A 16,826-nucleotide genomic window follows, 5' to 3' on the forward strand; every position below is an offset into this window, starting at 1 on the left:
AGATAGATAGATAGACAGATAGAGGGATGGATAGATAGATAGAGGGATAGATAGATAGAGGGATAGATAGATAGATAGATAGAGGGATAGATAGATAGATAGAGGGATAGATAGATAGAGGGATAGATAGATAGAGGGATAGATAGATAGAGGGATAGATAGATAGATAGATAGATAGATAGATAGATAGATAGATAGAGGGATAGATAGATAGATAGATAGATAGATAGAGGGATAGATAGATAGATAGATAGAGGGATAGATAGATAGATAGATAGATAGAGGGATAGATAGATAGATAGATAGAGGGATAGATAGATAGATAGATAGAGGGATAGATAGATAGATAGATAGATAGATAGATAGAGGGATAGATAGATAGAGGGATAGATAGATAGATAGATAGATAGAGGGATAGATTGATAGATAGATATCCTGCAGATATATAATGTCACGAACCCCCTACATATTATACACTTGCATCCTTTAGTGTCTTTCAGAGAAAGTCTTGGGGAGTGTTTTTTTTTTTAAAAATAAAATATTTGTGTTTGTGTTTTTTTTACCTTACACTTACTGGGTTAGTAATGGGGGTGTCTGATAGACACCTCTCCATTACTAACCCCTAGGATTGATGCCAGCTGACACTATACAGCTGACATCAACTCAAAAACTGTTATCCCTATTGCCACCACCCTAGGGCAATCAGGAAGAGCCAGGTAAAGTGCCACAATTGGAGCATCTAATGGAGCTGCCACTTTTGGTGCGGCTGCGGGCTGCTATTTTTAGGCTGGGAAAGGCCAAATAATCATGGACCTTCCCAGCCTGATAATACCAGCCCCTAGCTGTCTGCTGTACCTTTGCTTGTTTAATAAAATAGGGGAGCGCCCACATAATTTTTCCATTTATGTATTAAATAAGCCTAAACAACTGTAGAACAAACTGCACATAAAAGGCAGTAAAGGGTGTAACTGTATAATATATAGGGAGTTGTGACATTATCTCTGCAGGTTATCTATCTTTTCTATTAACTATCTATCTATTCTATTTATCTATGATCTATCTCTTTACATTATTATTTTTTTTTCCTTTGAGATGTGTGTAAAAATCAGACGGCATAAGCATGGGTCACGTGCCGTCCATTTTTTTTCTCACCCCTATTGACTTGCATTGGTGATTCTCATCCGATATATGCGGCCATACGCAGCATGCTGTGATTCAAAATCTCGCAGATCAGCACTGATTGAATAACATTGGTGCGAGTGCAATACGAGTTTTTATCACATTGCACTCGGCGTATTTATACCCAGATGTGAGTGAACCCTTAGGAAAACTATTGACTGTCAGATGAAATACGAGTCGTCTTTTCTTGGTGGCTGATGTTGCTCCGATCTTTTCAGGATGTCTTAAGTTTTATTCCTTTTTATTCAGTTTTTCTCTTTTTACTTTCTAGCTTGGATTGAAGAAACCTGAAAAGCTGAGTCTTCGCTGTCTTGTAGATTGCACCATCGACTGTCGGATGTCTGACTGGTCATTGTGGTCATCCTGTTCTCAATCGTGCGGAGTCGGAGGTGCGCCATACAAATGATGAATTGTGTATTCTGATTTACGTTGTAGTAGGTCAATGTCTTAAAGTTAATTTGTGAGGACTCAATTACGAAATGGACTAAACCCATCACCATGTGCGGCTCTCTGCCCCGAGAAGACGTATTCCTGCAGTTCCAAAATCTGTTGGAAAGATATGAGTGAGCTTTAATGTAATATATCATTTTGGTTTTTCGGTGCATCGGGGGCTGTCGGAGCACCTTCCCGGGTCAATCTGCCCTTCCAACACCTCCATCCTTGGGCCTGCGCTGCAATCCTGTGCATGTGCAGTGTGCTGCAGTGTTGGTGCATGCGCAAAAGGGAGGTGACCAACTCCAGGAGAAATGTCACCAATACTGGGGCAGTCTGGGCGTGGATGAGATTTCTGTGCAGTCAATCAGTGAAGAGGGAGGGAGGAGCTGAGCGGGTAGATTAAATGAGGCTCCCCCAAAGTGCTGACCTCCTAATTAGCATATCACGTTGAAGACTAATTTCTGTAATTATTGCTCACAGATTTTCAAGCTAACCAGTATTCTTCATCTCGGAGAAAGCTTTCCTACATCATGTAATTTTGCCCTGACAGACTCCCCTTAAAATATATGGACTCTTTGAGGGCAATTTTTTATTTTTATTTAGTTAAAAGCATGTATTTTTGTCTAAAAAAAAAAAAAAAAGATGGGTGCGAAAACAAGCTAAGGAGGCTGGAGCTGAGCACGGAAACAAGCTAAGGAGGCTGGAGATGGGTGCGGAAACAAGCTAAGGAGGCTGGTGCTGGGCATGGAAACAAGCTAAGGAGGCTGGTGCTGGGCGCAAGAACAAGCTAAGGAGGCTGGAGCTAGGCACAGAAACAAGCTAAGGAGGCTGGAGCTCGGAACAGAAACAAGCTAAGGAGGCTGGAGCTCGGAACAGAAACAAGCTAAGGAGGCTGGAGCTCGGGACGGAAACAAGCTAAGGAGGCTGGAGCTCGGCACAGAAACAAGCTAAGGAGGCTGGAGCTGGGCGCGGAAACAAACTAAAGAGGCTGGAGCTGGGCATGGAAACAAGCTAAGGAGTCTGGTGCTGGGTGCGGAAACAAGCTAAGGCCTCCGACACACTCACGTGAAAATCACGCATGTTCCGAGAGACACGTATTTTCCCTGCGTGTGCGTGCAGGTAAGTACGTGTCTCTGGTACGTGCGGGCCATGTGTGTTCTCCGCATGCTATCCATGATAACATACGGAGAACAGGTAATTTGCATACTCACGTGGTCCGCGCTGCTGTCCGTGGTGCTGATCTTCGGTCTCCAGCCCTGCCGTCTCCCCGCTGCTGCTGCTGCCGGCCGCAGTGAAGTGAATATTAAATGAGAATAATGAGCGGCGGTCGGCAGAAAGTGACAGCAGCGGCAGAGACAGGAGGGCAGGAGAAGGTGAGTTAAGGTTTTTTTTTTTCCTCTGACACGTGTGTTTTCTCCAGCGCATGTCACACGGGACCGCATCCACACTACACCCGTGTGGTACGGGTGCGGGCCGTGTGACACCCGTGCTGCCGGAGAAAACACTGACATGTCAGCGTGTAGAAAAACGCACACACGTACAAACGCACACGGACACACGTTCCGTGTGGTTTTACGTGTGTGTGCCTGCTACAATAGGGTAGCATTGCTGAATGTGTCTCCGTGCCGCCGGTATGTGCAAAAAATGGCAAACACGTCCCGGCGGCACGGATGTGTGTCGCAGGCCTGAGGAGGCTGGAGCTGGGCGTGGAAACAAGCTCAGGAGGCAGAGGCTTGTGAAATGCTCCGTAGCACCCAGAGCACTGAATGCCTCACTTGCATATGAATGGAAGCGTTAATCATTCGAGAATGTAGCAACAGATAGAAGATATCAGTGTGTCGATGGATTTTGCTTTTGAAGACCTATACATGATTTTGGAAGGGTGGGGTGAGCTGATCCTACTGACAGTTTCCCTTTAAATCCCCCCCACCCTCCATAATGTCAGACACTGCAGGGGATACAGACCACACAGGCAGTGAGTTGAACATCAGACATTTATTTGAGGATTTTTTTAGTTGACTTTTTTTTATCTTACAGATTTAGACTTTCCCAAAAAGTTGGGTAGAAATATTGTATGATGATTATGTCCGCGATGATATCCGCTGGTGTGTGTGGGTGCAGCGTGACTCTGATGAGGGGGATTACGAGGTGTCTCGGGGCTCTGCAGATGAGGTTAGAATCTGAATAGACTGCAGCTCATTTCCAGCACGCTGAGCGCCTCTATTTCCTCCAGAATTGCCGAGCGAGGCACAGCGATTAACGGAACGCTCTTCTCCTCTTATTAAGCTAGATAGAATTAGGAGATCGGCTACAGAGAACATTTCAATTCATTTCTGCTCAAGGTCGCCTTAACTTTCTGCTTTTTTTCTTAGAAGTTCTGAGACGTGGGACTCCAGGGTGTTTAGTATTGAACTAGAAATTTACTTCAGACGAGGCAACATGACACAGAGAGTGTGCTGTTACGAGTCAGGATATCCTCCACTGGGGCAAAGCTGCAGCCTCCTGCACTAGCCCTTTGACCCTTCCGAGCAACTAGTCCCCGGGGCACATGCCCTTCTCATACCTACACTTACCTACATTGCTAATGATAATAAAGAAATGTTTAAGTTACGCTCATAATCCCACCCATGAGCAACTCTAATTCCACCCATGAGCACCCCACAACTGCACGTAAATGCTCCCTTTTTAATACTTTTTTCAGCCAACCTGACCCCTCCTGAAAACAAAACACTCGGGGCACATGTCTTTCTCATACTTAGCAACATTGCTAAAAGCAGCAAAGAAATGTTTAAGTCTCACTCATTCCACCCAGGAGCAATTCCAATCCCTCCCATGAGCACCTAAAAACCAGACATAAATACCTCCTTTTGAATACCTTTTTCAGCCAACTTACCCCCTGAACCCTCCTGGCAACCAGCCCCTGGGGAACATCCCTTCTCATACTTATCAATATTGCTAATTGCAACAAAGGAATGTTTAAGTCCCGCCCCAAATTCCACCCAGGAGCAACTACAATCCCACCCATGAGTACTTAAAACACGTACTTAAATGCCCCCTTTTGAATATCACTTTCAACCTACCTGCCCCCTGGCTCATCCTTGCAACCAGCCCCCAGGGCACAAGCCCTTCCTACACTTACTATCATTGCTAATGGCAACAAAGTAATATCTAAGGGGTACTTTACATGCTAGCGATGCCAAGCGCGATAGTCCCCGCCCCCATCGCACATGCAATATCTTGTGATCGCTGCTGTAGTGAACATTATCGCTACAGCAGCTTCACACGCACTTACCTGCCCTGCAACGTCGCTCTGGCCGGCGACCCGCCTCCTTCCTAAGGGGACGGGTCGTGCGGCGTCACAGCGACGTCACGCGGCAGGCGTCCAATAGAAGCGGAGGGGTGGAGATGAGTGGGAAGTAAACATCCCGCCCACCTCCTTCCTTCCGCATAGCCGGTGGACACAGGTAAGGAGATGTTCCTCACTCCTGCGGCTTCATACACAGCGATGTGTGCTGCCGCAGGAACGACGAACAACATCGTATCTCCTATTGGTGCGAAATTATGAAAATGTCCGACACTACACAGATCACCGATTTACGACGCTTTTGCGATCGTTTACTGGCGCCGGATGTGCGTCACTTTCGATTTGACCCCATCGAAATCGCAGTAGTGATGTCGCAGCGTGCAAAGTACCCCTTAGTCCCTCCCCCTAATTCCACCCAAGCACAACTCCAATCCCACCGATGAGCACCCAAGAACTGTACATGAATACTCCCTTTGAATACTATTTTAGTTAACCTGCCCCCTGGACCTCCTGGCAACCAGGCCCTGGGACACATGCCCTTCTCATACTTGCTAACATTGCTAAAGGCAACAAAGAAATGTTTAAGTCCTGCCCCTATTTCCACCCAAGAGCAACTCCAATCCCTCCCATGAGCACCCCAAAACCGCACATGAATGCCCTCTTTTGAATACCATTTTCAGCCAATCTGACCCCTCCTGAAAACAAAACACTCGAGGCACAAGCCCTTCTCGTACTTACATAAATTGCTAATAGGAACAAAGAAATATCTAAGTCTCACACCATAATTCCACCCAGGAGCAACACCAATCCCTCCCATGAGCAGCCAAAAACCCCCCTTTTGAATACCTTTTTCAGCCAACCTACCCTCCTGGCAACCAGCCCCCGAGACACATCTCCTCTCATACTTACCAACATTGCTAATGGTAACAAATAGTGGAAAGTGCCTTCAATACCTGGAATTATTATTCATTTTTCTCAGTGAGAGGAACAAAATTATAATCTTGTGATACCTTTTAATGGCTAACTAAAATAAAATAAAGTGATGTTACAAAGCAAGCTTTCGAGACATCTCAGGTCCCTTCATCAGGCATGGTATGGCAAAATATTCCGTAGTCTCTCCGAGGTTCTGTAGCAAAGGTGTTCCGTAGTCTCTCCGAGGTTCTGTAGCAAAGGTGTTCCGTAGTCTCTCCGAGGTTCTGTAGCGAAGCTGAAGGATCAATACCTGGAACTCTCCAGCATTAAGCTGCGAATACATAAGGTGTGCGAACTGCCCCTTTAAGAAGTGTGGAAAATGAGCATTTGCGACCTAAGTGCGCGGCCAGGAAACCCATGTGGTGAGTGCAAGTCCTGAAAGCTGTAAGCCATGGCGGGCAGAGCAGCTGGCTACACAGGCGGAGTGTGGTGCCGTGACTACGCGCTTTATAGCGTCTTGTGCACATAAACGTGGTGCAGTTGCCCAAAGCAACCAATCAGATTACGTCTTTCATTTTCCAACATGCATAGTTAGCTGGATTGTGGTTGGTTGCTATAGTAAACTCCTCCCCTCCTGATCTGCCAATGTGATGCTCGCGGTCAGAGATTCTGCCTGAAGAAGTGATTTTTTTTCTACATTTTTCGCTGTTTTTTTGACAGCTCCTCTCAGTGACATCCTCATTATGAAGAATGATACCAAGCGCCTTCAAGGCTTTTTTTTTTTAATATGTCAGTAAAAGCAGCATTGAAGCCGCACAGTTAATAAAGTCAATTTCTATTTTTACCAAGCAGATAAATCCATAGTTTATTAATAAGTCCATAGATTTGTGTATGACGGGTTCATTTTCAGAGCTGTCAGTGAATGCGCGGGCGCCGCTTGTATTTCACATTGCGGAGCCATTCACGTTGACTGATTACTCATTTTCCAACGTTTTACACCATTTCAAGGGCAATTTGCTGTTTCTTTTGTAAATTGGATCAAAATAAGCAGTGAGTACTGACAAACGAGGCAGAGATCTAATAACAATATGTTTGTGTCACATGACCAGAATACGGAATCCTCGTACCGATGTATTGTGCTCTATGGGAGAAGCACTACAACCCTCAGCATGACCCGACCACTGTACAAGACCACAATCCTATTATATTTTATGCGTAGAACAGTAAATATGTGTGAATGGGTCTACCATTGGCTCAGTGATCAAAAACTTAGGGCGATTATTAACCCCTTACAATTTTTGTGCTTTCGTTTTTTTTCTCTTTTTCTTCAAAGAGGCATAACTTTATATTTTTCATCAAAATATGACAGCTTGCTTTTTGTCTGGAACGAGTTGCAGTCTTGATTGACAACATTAAATTTATGAAACAATGCACTAAAAAACAGGAAAAAAAATTACAAGTGCAGTTAATTATAAGGTGGACAAAAATGCAATTCTGCCATTATTGTTTTTTTCTTTTTGTGGTGTTCATTGGGCTGTAAACATGTGCTTGCATCTGCCCTAAATGGAGTGGGCTCAGCTCCTGTACCTGAGGGGTTTTTACTTTGGATTATATTTACCAATGGAATATCACAGGGGTCGGTATTGGGTCCTCTTCTTTTTAATATGCTTCCTTGTTGAAAACTTACAGGAGTTTTTTAAGTTCAAGAAACTGGAGGCTTGAACTTGAAAAGACAAATTAAGATTAATTTAGATAAATGTAAGGTCATAGGTTACGCTACCACCAGGGGTCAAACGTTTCTCTACCACTGAGGGTTGCAGGTAGACTAGAATGATGTCAAGCACTAAGGCGTAGTAAGGCGCATAAACAGCTAGGGGTCGCCAGAACCCAAGTGGGGATGATCTGCAGAGTAGTCGATCAAGCCGAGAGTCAGAGGCTGGGAGGTAACGTCAGTACAGAGGAGCAAGAGAAGCCGCGGTCACGTGCAAGCTGGAGGTCGGTAAGCCAGGAGGTATCATCATGTACAGATGGAGAGCAGAACTGTGGTCACAGTACAAGCCAGGGTCGGGAGCCGAGAGGACAAGTCAGTACAGAGGAGAGAGCAGAGCCGAGATCACAAAGCAAGCCAGAGGTCAAGACAGGGAAAGTGGAGAGACAGGGAATGGGAAGCAAGGTAGCAAAACAAGATCAGAACAACAACTCGCAGAACCAGAAAGAACTATTTTTGGCGGCATCTCGGATGAAACGGCTCCATGAAAAGGCAGAGCGATCCCCCAGAACGAGGCAGGACTGAATAGGCCCCTCCCACCAGACACAGACCCTGGAGCAAATGGACAACAAGAAGAACACACAAAAAAAGCTGGCTCTGCAGCGATCACAGCCACAAGAGAAGCATGACATCATGGACTTGGGCTGGGTATACAAAACCCAATCTTGTAAAATTCGAATTTTCCAAATTTCTTGAATTTTTCCAAAATATTCAAGTATGCCAATTGTGTTGAAAAGAGCTGACACTCTGAGGTTTCCTAGGACTGTATCCAACCTCTTTCAACTTCTTTAATGCAAACACACCCTTAGTAAAGTGTAAAAAGCGACCTCGGCATACATGACTATGGGGGAATGGATAGTAGCTACAGTATTTTTATTTGCTCTGCTGTCACTCACTTTTTGTAATGTTTATTCACTGCTTTACATTTGTGTTCAAAAATTTACACACCCCGGCAGATTTTTTGCTTTCTTGACCTTTTTTGAGAGAATATGAATGATAACATAAAATCTGTTTTTCCACTCCTCGTTAGTGGGTTGGGTGAAGCCATTAATTGTGAAACTACTGTGTTTTCTCTTTAAATTATAATGACAACCAAAAACATCCAAATGACCCTGTTCAAAAGTCTACATACCCTGGTGATTTTGCCCTGAAAACATGCACAGAAGTTGACACAAATGGATTTGAATGGCTAATAAAGGTGACATCCTCACCTGTGACCTGTTTGCTTTTAATCCATGTGTGTGCATAAAAGCTGAGTGAGTTTCTGGGATCCAGCTAGGCAGACTCTTGTGTCTTTCATCCAGCCACTGACGTTTCTGGATTGCGGGTCATGGGGAAAGCAAAAGAATTGTCAATGGATCTATGGGAGAAGATAGTTGAACTGTATAAAACAGTAAAGGGATACAAAAAGATATCCAAGGAATTGATAATGCCAGTCAGCAGTGTTCAAACTGTGATGAACTACTATCTACTAAAAAGCACTGGGTACAACTGACACTGAAAAAAAATTGCACAGAAGTTGACACAAATGGGTTTGAATGGCTAATAATGGTAACATCCTCACCTGTAACCTGTTTACTTGTAATCAGTGTGTGTGCATAAAAGCTGAGTGAGTTTCAGGGATCCAGACAGACTCTTGCATCTTTCATCCAGCCACTGATGTTTCTAGATTGTGAGTCATGGAGAAAGCAAAATAATTGTCAGCGGATCTACGGGAAAAGATAGTTGAACTGTATAAAACAGGAAAGGGATACAAAAAGATATCCAAGGAATTGATAATGCCAGTCAGCAGTGTTCAAACTGTGATTAACTACTATCTACTAAAAAGCACTGGGTAAAACTGATACTAAAAAGCAATTTATTTATTGGGGAATAGTAAATTCAGCTTTAGTGACCAGTGCCAGGCAGCTGCTGCCAAGGCACATAAAATTATAGGATGCATAAAAAATGTCAGAGACGCTCATGATGAGAACATAGCGTTACCTTCATATTGGTCACTGGTATCTTCCACCCTGTTACTGGGATGTATCAGATGATGTTTTTGAGTTGTGGTTACCCCTTAAATTTGTTGCTTTCGGTGATTTTCCAGGCGTAGGTCCCATCCTAGATGGATTTTCTCTTAACATTTTGCTCACAAAGTCGAACCGATAAGAAAGTTCACTTATTACAACTGAGACGCAGTTTCCTAAGTGATTTTTTTCCGGAGAGAGATTCAGAATAATGCAAGAAAAAAAAAAAATGAGAGCGAATCCGTAATGAGGTTCAGCAGCGATAACAATACCGGGATGTTGTGGCAAATCAATAGTTGCTTTATTACAAAACACTTCTTCAAAGGCAAAGGAGCCGCATTGTGACTCTAATTGTATCCCGCTACATGGGACCCGTCAGAAATATTAACACTCCATGAAAAGAAGGGATCAAGAGGGCGCTCTGCAAAATTACAGCTAATTTATTCGATAATTATAACCCGCACCCGGTAGAATAGCTGCCAGTGTCTCCGGTCAGGATTACATGTGTGTTTTCATCTGGGATAATTGTGAGCACTGTACTCTTCATAATCATATGAAATAGCAGGAAGATTTTCCAGCAATTTTAAAGCAAATTTACAAAATTTGTTCCTTTTTCTTTCATCCTTTGAAAATATCTCTAGAAATAACAGGTGCCATTGTAGGAAGGTATTACTGTCACGCTAGGTACAGGAAAGTACCAAGTGAGCGGCGAAAGGTAAGGGAAAGGACCCCTGTGTCTAGGGAAAGGGGAGATAGTGACCCCTAACCAAACCTAGTGCTGGTCCCTTGGGTCCCTCACCAGCTATGCGCTGAGCCAGATACCTGACCCTAGGTATCCCTAGTGCTGGACCCTAAATAGGGAACGGGTGGGGTGAGATCTTCGTTAACCCCACTAAATGCTAAAGGAAGACACAAGGGGGACACACAGGGGAAAAATGCATGAGGAGTTCAGCAACAATACTACAGATGAGAGCAAGCCATCTGCTTGCAACCAGAGTTTGAATGAACTGATACTATCACCAGCACCAATCCAGGGAAGAGGTGAGTATTTAAGCACCAAAACAGTACTGATGATCAGCAGCTGGGTGGAAGGCGAGCTCCTGTTGGGACCAAAAGAGAGAGAGATGAAAATCCAGTAGGAAAGCTACCTATACCAATGAATACTAAATAGCAGGAACAATAGAAAGTCAGGGAGCATTCTGTGCAGCCAAATGCAGTGACCTTCTATGGCCAGAAACCACATGACACTCTGTCACCTGTGACACACCCGTGACAATTAAGATGACTACTGTACATATAGATGCGTCTATTGTTACCATTTTATTAAAGCACCAGTATAGCGTTTTTTTTATTGAACTGCTGGAGTGGTGCTTTAAATCTAAGTCCCCTGAGCCCTGTCTTATACTCACCTTCCTCTACTTTTATCCTTTTCTAGTGTCGCTCAGGTTGGTCTATCTTGAAAAGTGACCAACCAGCAGCTCCAGTATTTCATGGAGTGTATCGGAGATTACAACTCTATGAGAACCTCATTCTGGCTCTCATAGACTTACATTGAATGCCTGTGGCATAACTTGTGACTAGCAGCCAGTCAGAAGCTATGGACACAAGATGGCGCAATGGCACCGAAGCGGGACGGTAAAGTATGAAAATGCTGGAAGTTGAGAATAATACAGGGGGTTTACATTTAAAGCAGCACTACAGCAGTGAAAATCAAACAAAACACTATAGCAATGTTTTAAGGAACAAAATATTTTACAATGCAAATTGAAAACCAGAACATGCTAATAAAACCCACGACTGGCTGCAGACTGGCCACATATAGACACATGTAGCATAAACATCTCCCCACAGACAATAAAAAAGGGTGGATATCCGGCAGCAGTAAAACGACCAAGGGTAGGTAAAACAAAGAAGTTTATTATAAACCATTTAAAACCATGAGAAATCCATGGAAAATCATCCTGTGGTCATTGACGCGTTTCGAACAGGAGTAGCTCTTAATCATAAATGAACGCGTCAATGACCACAGGATGATTTTCCATGGATTTTTCATTATTTTAAATGGTTTATCATGAACTTCTTCTATCCATGGTCGTTTCACTGCTGCCGGATATCCACCCTTTTCTGATCGTCTTTAGCCTCCCTCCATCCGAGCACCGTACCAAGACTTTTCCTCTTCCCAGGATAATGGTGAGCTGAACCTCCACGTTTGGTTTATCTACCCACAAAATATCACCAAATCATATTTTTTCCCCAAATCTAGTTGTTTTGAGTTTTTCAATCTTGGGATATGTTGAACGAGAAGGAGAAGTAATGAAGGACACATCTGTATATTTGTAAATGTGCTGCCCCCACGCCAGCATTCGGGCTGCTCGGATCCGGATCCGCAGTGGCTCGAGGGATTTCCAGACCCAGGGGTCACGCGAACACTTAAATAAAAGGGGACGTATATGTACGGGGATTGCTGTAAATACTTTGTGACGCCACCCACGGTGTGTGGCAAGATTTGGTACCACCGCTGCTGTTGGGGAGCACCCAGGGGCGATGGGATAGCAGCTGGATGTTAACCTCTCCGTGGGTAGGGATGGTTGCCCCGGGGCTCAGTGTCCAGAACACGGGAAGTGATGTAGGCCGGAGATGGCGCGCCGGGCCGGACCAGGGAGTGTTGGTGTACTCCCTGTGGAATAATTGCACACAAGTCCGTTGGTAAACCAAGGTATCAGTGGCCAGCTTCTGTGTCTGGGTGTACTCGGGTCCCACACCCGGCTGGTGTACAATTGTCCCTTCCTCCGGCACTCTGTAATTTTCCTCAATTTTGGACAACTCCGTCTGGAACGGGGAAGTCCACTCCCAGTATATTTTGGTTGGGAAACGTGCCCGCGAAAACTGACCCTTGTGATTTCAGTGGGTGTTTGCGGATACCCTATCCCGCGCGGTGGGCTGCTGTTTCACTCTATCTGGGCTAATACTTCTGGAGCTAGGCTTGAAACCTGCTCCCGGCCTGGTGAATTAGAGAAGGGGCTTGCAACCGTCTTCTAACTAGGGTCCAGGTACCCCGCCTGTAAACAGTTTCCGGACCGGATCTCCGCTGTCGGTACCGGCGGGCGCCAACACTGTCCTGGCCCACTCTAGATCTCCCGCGATCGTATTCCCATCGACTTTGGACACGGTCCACTGCTTGCCACCTAGCCAGTAGTCCAGGGCCACTACCCTGTCTACTTTCCACTAGACTCAGCTTTCCTCTGACAGTCTGTCACTATCACTCCCCTCCACTTGACCTCCAACTTCAAACTCGATTTTAGACTCATTTGTTCCCGCCCCCGGATCCTCAAGACCACTAGGTGGGCACTCCCAATCCGCCTGGTCCTGCCCACTGGTGTGTCCTTCCTACCCTGAGGGGGGTGGCTAGGATTTTGTGGCTGATGGAACCTTGTGTGGGAAGGTGTTATGTGGGGTGTTGTGTACTTCTGTGACCACCTGGCGGCGCCAGGGCATCACATATATACACTGCAGCATTGGTAGAGAGCAGAGTAGTAGCTAGAAGCTACTGGGCCCCAGTGCATAATTTTTAGCAGGGCACCCAGTCTATTATGTACCATTAAAAGGCTTGTCTAGTACTTTAATATTTAATAGAGGTCATCAATACAAGATTGGTGGTGATGTATCACACTAGGTATGGGGAAATACTAAGTGAATGGCGAAAAGGATTAAACTTTCCGCTGGCTCTTTGGTTCCCTGACGTCCATAGATAGGTTCTGCACCTATGAGCCGAGCAAGATATCTGGCCCTGGCTGACTCAGAACTGCCCCCCAGTTAACTAACGGATGGGATGAGTGCCTAGTCAGCTCTACTAAGCTTTAAAGAAGACACAAGGAGGACAAACAGGGAAACTGAATGAATAATATATCTCCAAGAATAGTCAGGGAGTTGTGAGGTACAACAACATACATTTCTCCCGATGAATACAAGTTGACTGCTTGCACTCAAGACCGTATAGAAATGTAACTCTATCACCAGCAAACACCAAGGGAAAAATGCAGGTATTTGAGGACAGAAGGGGTAGTGATAAGGATTAACAGCCGAGAGGTGAGGATATCCGCAGGGTCCTAAAAGGAAAATAACTATCTCCAAACAGAGAACACACAAAGGTTTCTATTTACACCACAAAAGGAAGAAAAGAATATCAGGGAGTAGTTTGTGTAGCCAAACACAGTGACCTTCTATAGCCGGACACCACAGGACTGTCTGTCAACCGTGACACACCTGTGACGGGATGTGACACTCGGAAGCCCACTGATTAGCTGTTCCTAGTGCTGCTGGCGGCTGGATGTGTTTAGTTGCAGATCAGAATACACAGCTCTGTAAATTGCATATTGGCCACAGCAGTGTACTACGGTACATATCTACCCCTTTTTATTTCAATAGGGGTGGCTATGCATTACTCTGCCCCGGCTGCTATTCAGTTGACGGTGGTATACTAAGCAGCAACTTAAATCAGCTGCCGGTACCAAGAACAGTTGGTCGGGAGTCGCACATACACCAACCTGGTATTGATGATCTATTTTAAGGATCTGCCATCAATATTAAAGAACTGGACAACCGTCTTATACCCGTGACGTCATATGCAGAGAGGAACATCAATAGTCACAGGCACCAGGGTACAGGTACTCTTGCTCTCTGCAGCCTGTATTGCTACATTCTTGGCAAACTTTTTTGAATTTTAATTTTGAAATTAAGCATTTGGAAAATGTAAACCCCACCAAAAACACCAAAAAAATTAAATTGTTGTGTTTGATTTTGGAAAGCCTTGACTCTTGTGAGGGCCAGGTTCCAGGAATGTTCTGGCAAACCTTGAGGACTGTTGGTGGTGGTCCATTAGCTCTGGACCGTTATTCTGTTCCTTTTGGTTTGGTTTCCTAAATTCACAATTGATGACTATTTCAGGGTTTCTTCAGTTTCGAGTGCAATGAAGTGACAATTACTTTTCCATCCTAGGTCAACAGACGCGATCCCGCCTCATCAAGATGCAAGCCGAAGGAGACGGGAGACCTTGTCCATCGCAGCTCACCCAGCACAGAAGTTGTGCGGTCTACCCCTGCTATTCCTGGAACTTTGGGGAATGGTCGTTGTGTAAAGTGGAGGTATGCAAGATGAAGGGTATGAATTTCGGCAAAAATACAGCCGCATAGAGGAACATGAATGGGGACCTTTTATCCCTGTTAGACTGGAGCAACAGTGCGGGTTCTCCGAGTACAGACGTCCTTCTTGGCTTATTTAATAATGGCAGTATTGACAATAAGCCTTTATATTGTACAGGGGATACTTCCATTCGAAATTCAGAAGACTTTATGTAATACATTGTATACATTATGTCGGTGATCTGCACAGCAATGGTCTCTTGGTGCAGGACCGCGTTGCAGCAGGCCGGTTTGGGTACATTTCCTCTATCTATGCCTGTTGGGTGGGCCACTCATCCTCGGCTGATGACAGAGCTGTGGTGTGCGCGGAGCTGCTCTTCCTCCCCTCTCGCACATGCAAACAAGCAGACAAAATGCAGCTGCATCCCCCTCCTATCCCCTCTCCACTGTCTCTATTTCTGGATGGATATTTTTGGTTTACAGCTAATGTCTCAGTTTATTCACATGTTCTACAGTATTGTACAAGCAGGTCTATTAGTTTTGTTCATTTTGGAGCTGAGTGATGGTAATTGTGAATTGATTGCAATAATAAGTGCACTTATAATTATGAGGACAGCATGTGACGGGTGTATATTCATAGAGACATCACTATTTATGCTAAGATTATTTGGTTGATTATAATTTGTGTTATTACTGTTAACCCTTATAATAACCTTGTAACTGCCTGTAAGTCGCAGCTTAGAAGCCTGACGGGAGACAGCTGAAGATTTCTAAAGGACAGGTATTATAATCTCTATAGCAATGAAATCACACAACTGAGGCTGCAGATAGATGACAGCCGATCCTTTACTAATAGAAAATGGAGCCGCTAACAGGTGACAGCCGATCCTTTACTAATAGAACATGGAGCCGCTAACAGGTGACAGCCGATCCTTTACTAATAGAAAATGGAGCCGCTAACAGGTGACAGCCGATCCTTTACTAATAGAACATGGAGCCGCTAACAGGTGACAGCCGATCCTTTACTAATAGAGAATGGAGCCGCTAACAGGTGACAGTCGATCCTTTACTAATAGAGAATGGAGCCGTTAACAGGTGACAGCAGATCCTTTACTAATAGAACATGGAGCTGCTAACAGGTGACAGCCGATCCTTTACTAATAGAGAATGGAGCCGCTAACAGGTGACAGTCGATCCTTTACTAATAGAGAATGGAGCCGTTAACAAGTGACAGCCGATCCTTTACTAATAGAACATGGAGCCGCTAACAGGTGACAGCCGATCCTTTACTAATAGAGAATGGAGCCGCTAACAGGTGACAGTCGATCCTTTACTAATAGAGAATGGAGCCGTTAACAGGTGACAGCCGATCCTTTACTAATAGAAAATGGAGCCGCTAACAGGTGACAGCCGATCCTTTACTAATAGAATATGGAGCCGCTAACAGGTGACAGCCGATCCTTTACTAATAGAAAATTGGAGCTGCTAACAGGTGACAGTCGATCCTTTACTAATAGAGAATGGAGCCACTAACAGGTGACAGCTGATCCTTTACTAATGGAGAATGGGGCCGCTAACAGGTGACAGCCGATCCTTTACTAATAGAGAATGGAGTCGCTAACAGGTGACAGCCGATCCTTTACTAATAGAGAATGGAGTCGCTAACAGCTGACAGACAATCCTTTACTAATAGAGAATGGAGCCGCTAACAGGTGACAGCCGATCCTTTACTAATAGAGAATGGAGCCGCTAACAGGTGACAGACGATCCTTTACTAATAGAAAATAGAGCCACTAACAGGTGACAGCCGATCCTTTACTAATGGAGAATGGAGCCACTAACAGGTGACAGCCGATCCTTTACTAATAGAGAATGGAGCCACTAACAAGTGACAGCCGATCCTTTACTAATAGAAAATGGAGCCGCTAACAGGTGACAGCTGATCCTTTACTAATGGAGAATGGAGCCGCTAACAGGTGACAGCCGATCCTTTACTAATAGAGAATGGAGCCGCTAACAGGTGACAGCCGATCCTTTACTAATAGAGAATGGAGCTGCTAACAGGTGACAGCCGATCCTTT

At 44.8% G+C, this 16,826-nt stretch overlaps 1 protein-coding gene across 1 annotated transcript in view; it reads left to right on the top strand.

Annotated features, from left to right (window-relative positions):
* Nucleotides 1–16,826, top strand: part of THSD7B (thrombospondin type 1 domain containing 7B) — a 593,888-nt gene that overhangs the window by 525,548 nt on the left and 51,514 nt on the right. The window contains exons 20-21 of the mRNA XM_075317161.1: nucleotides 1,451–1,568; nucleotides 14,603–14,748. Of these exons, the coding sequence (XP_075173276.1) occupies nucleotides 1,451–1,568; nucleotides 14,603–14,748 (264 nt within the window). The remainder of the gene's footprint in view (nucleotides 1–1,450; nucleotides 1,569–14,602; nucleotides 14,749–16,826) is intronic.

Source organism: Anomaloglossus baeobatrachus, chromosome 7 (assembly GCF_048569485.1).
Source record: "Anomaloglossus baeobatrachus isolate aAnoBae1 chromosome 7, aAnoBae1.hap1, whole genome shotgun sequence".
NCBI classification, from domain to species: domain Eukaryota; kingdom Metazoa; phylum Chordata; class Amphibia; order Anura; family Aromobatidae; genus Anomaloglossus; species Anomaloglossus baeobatrachus.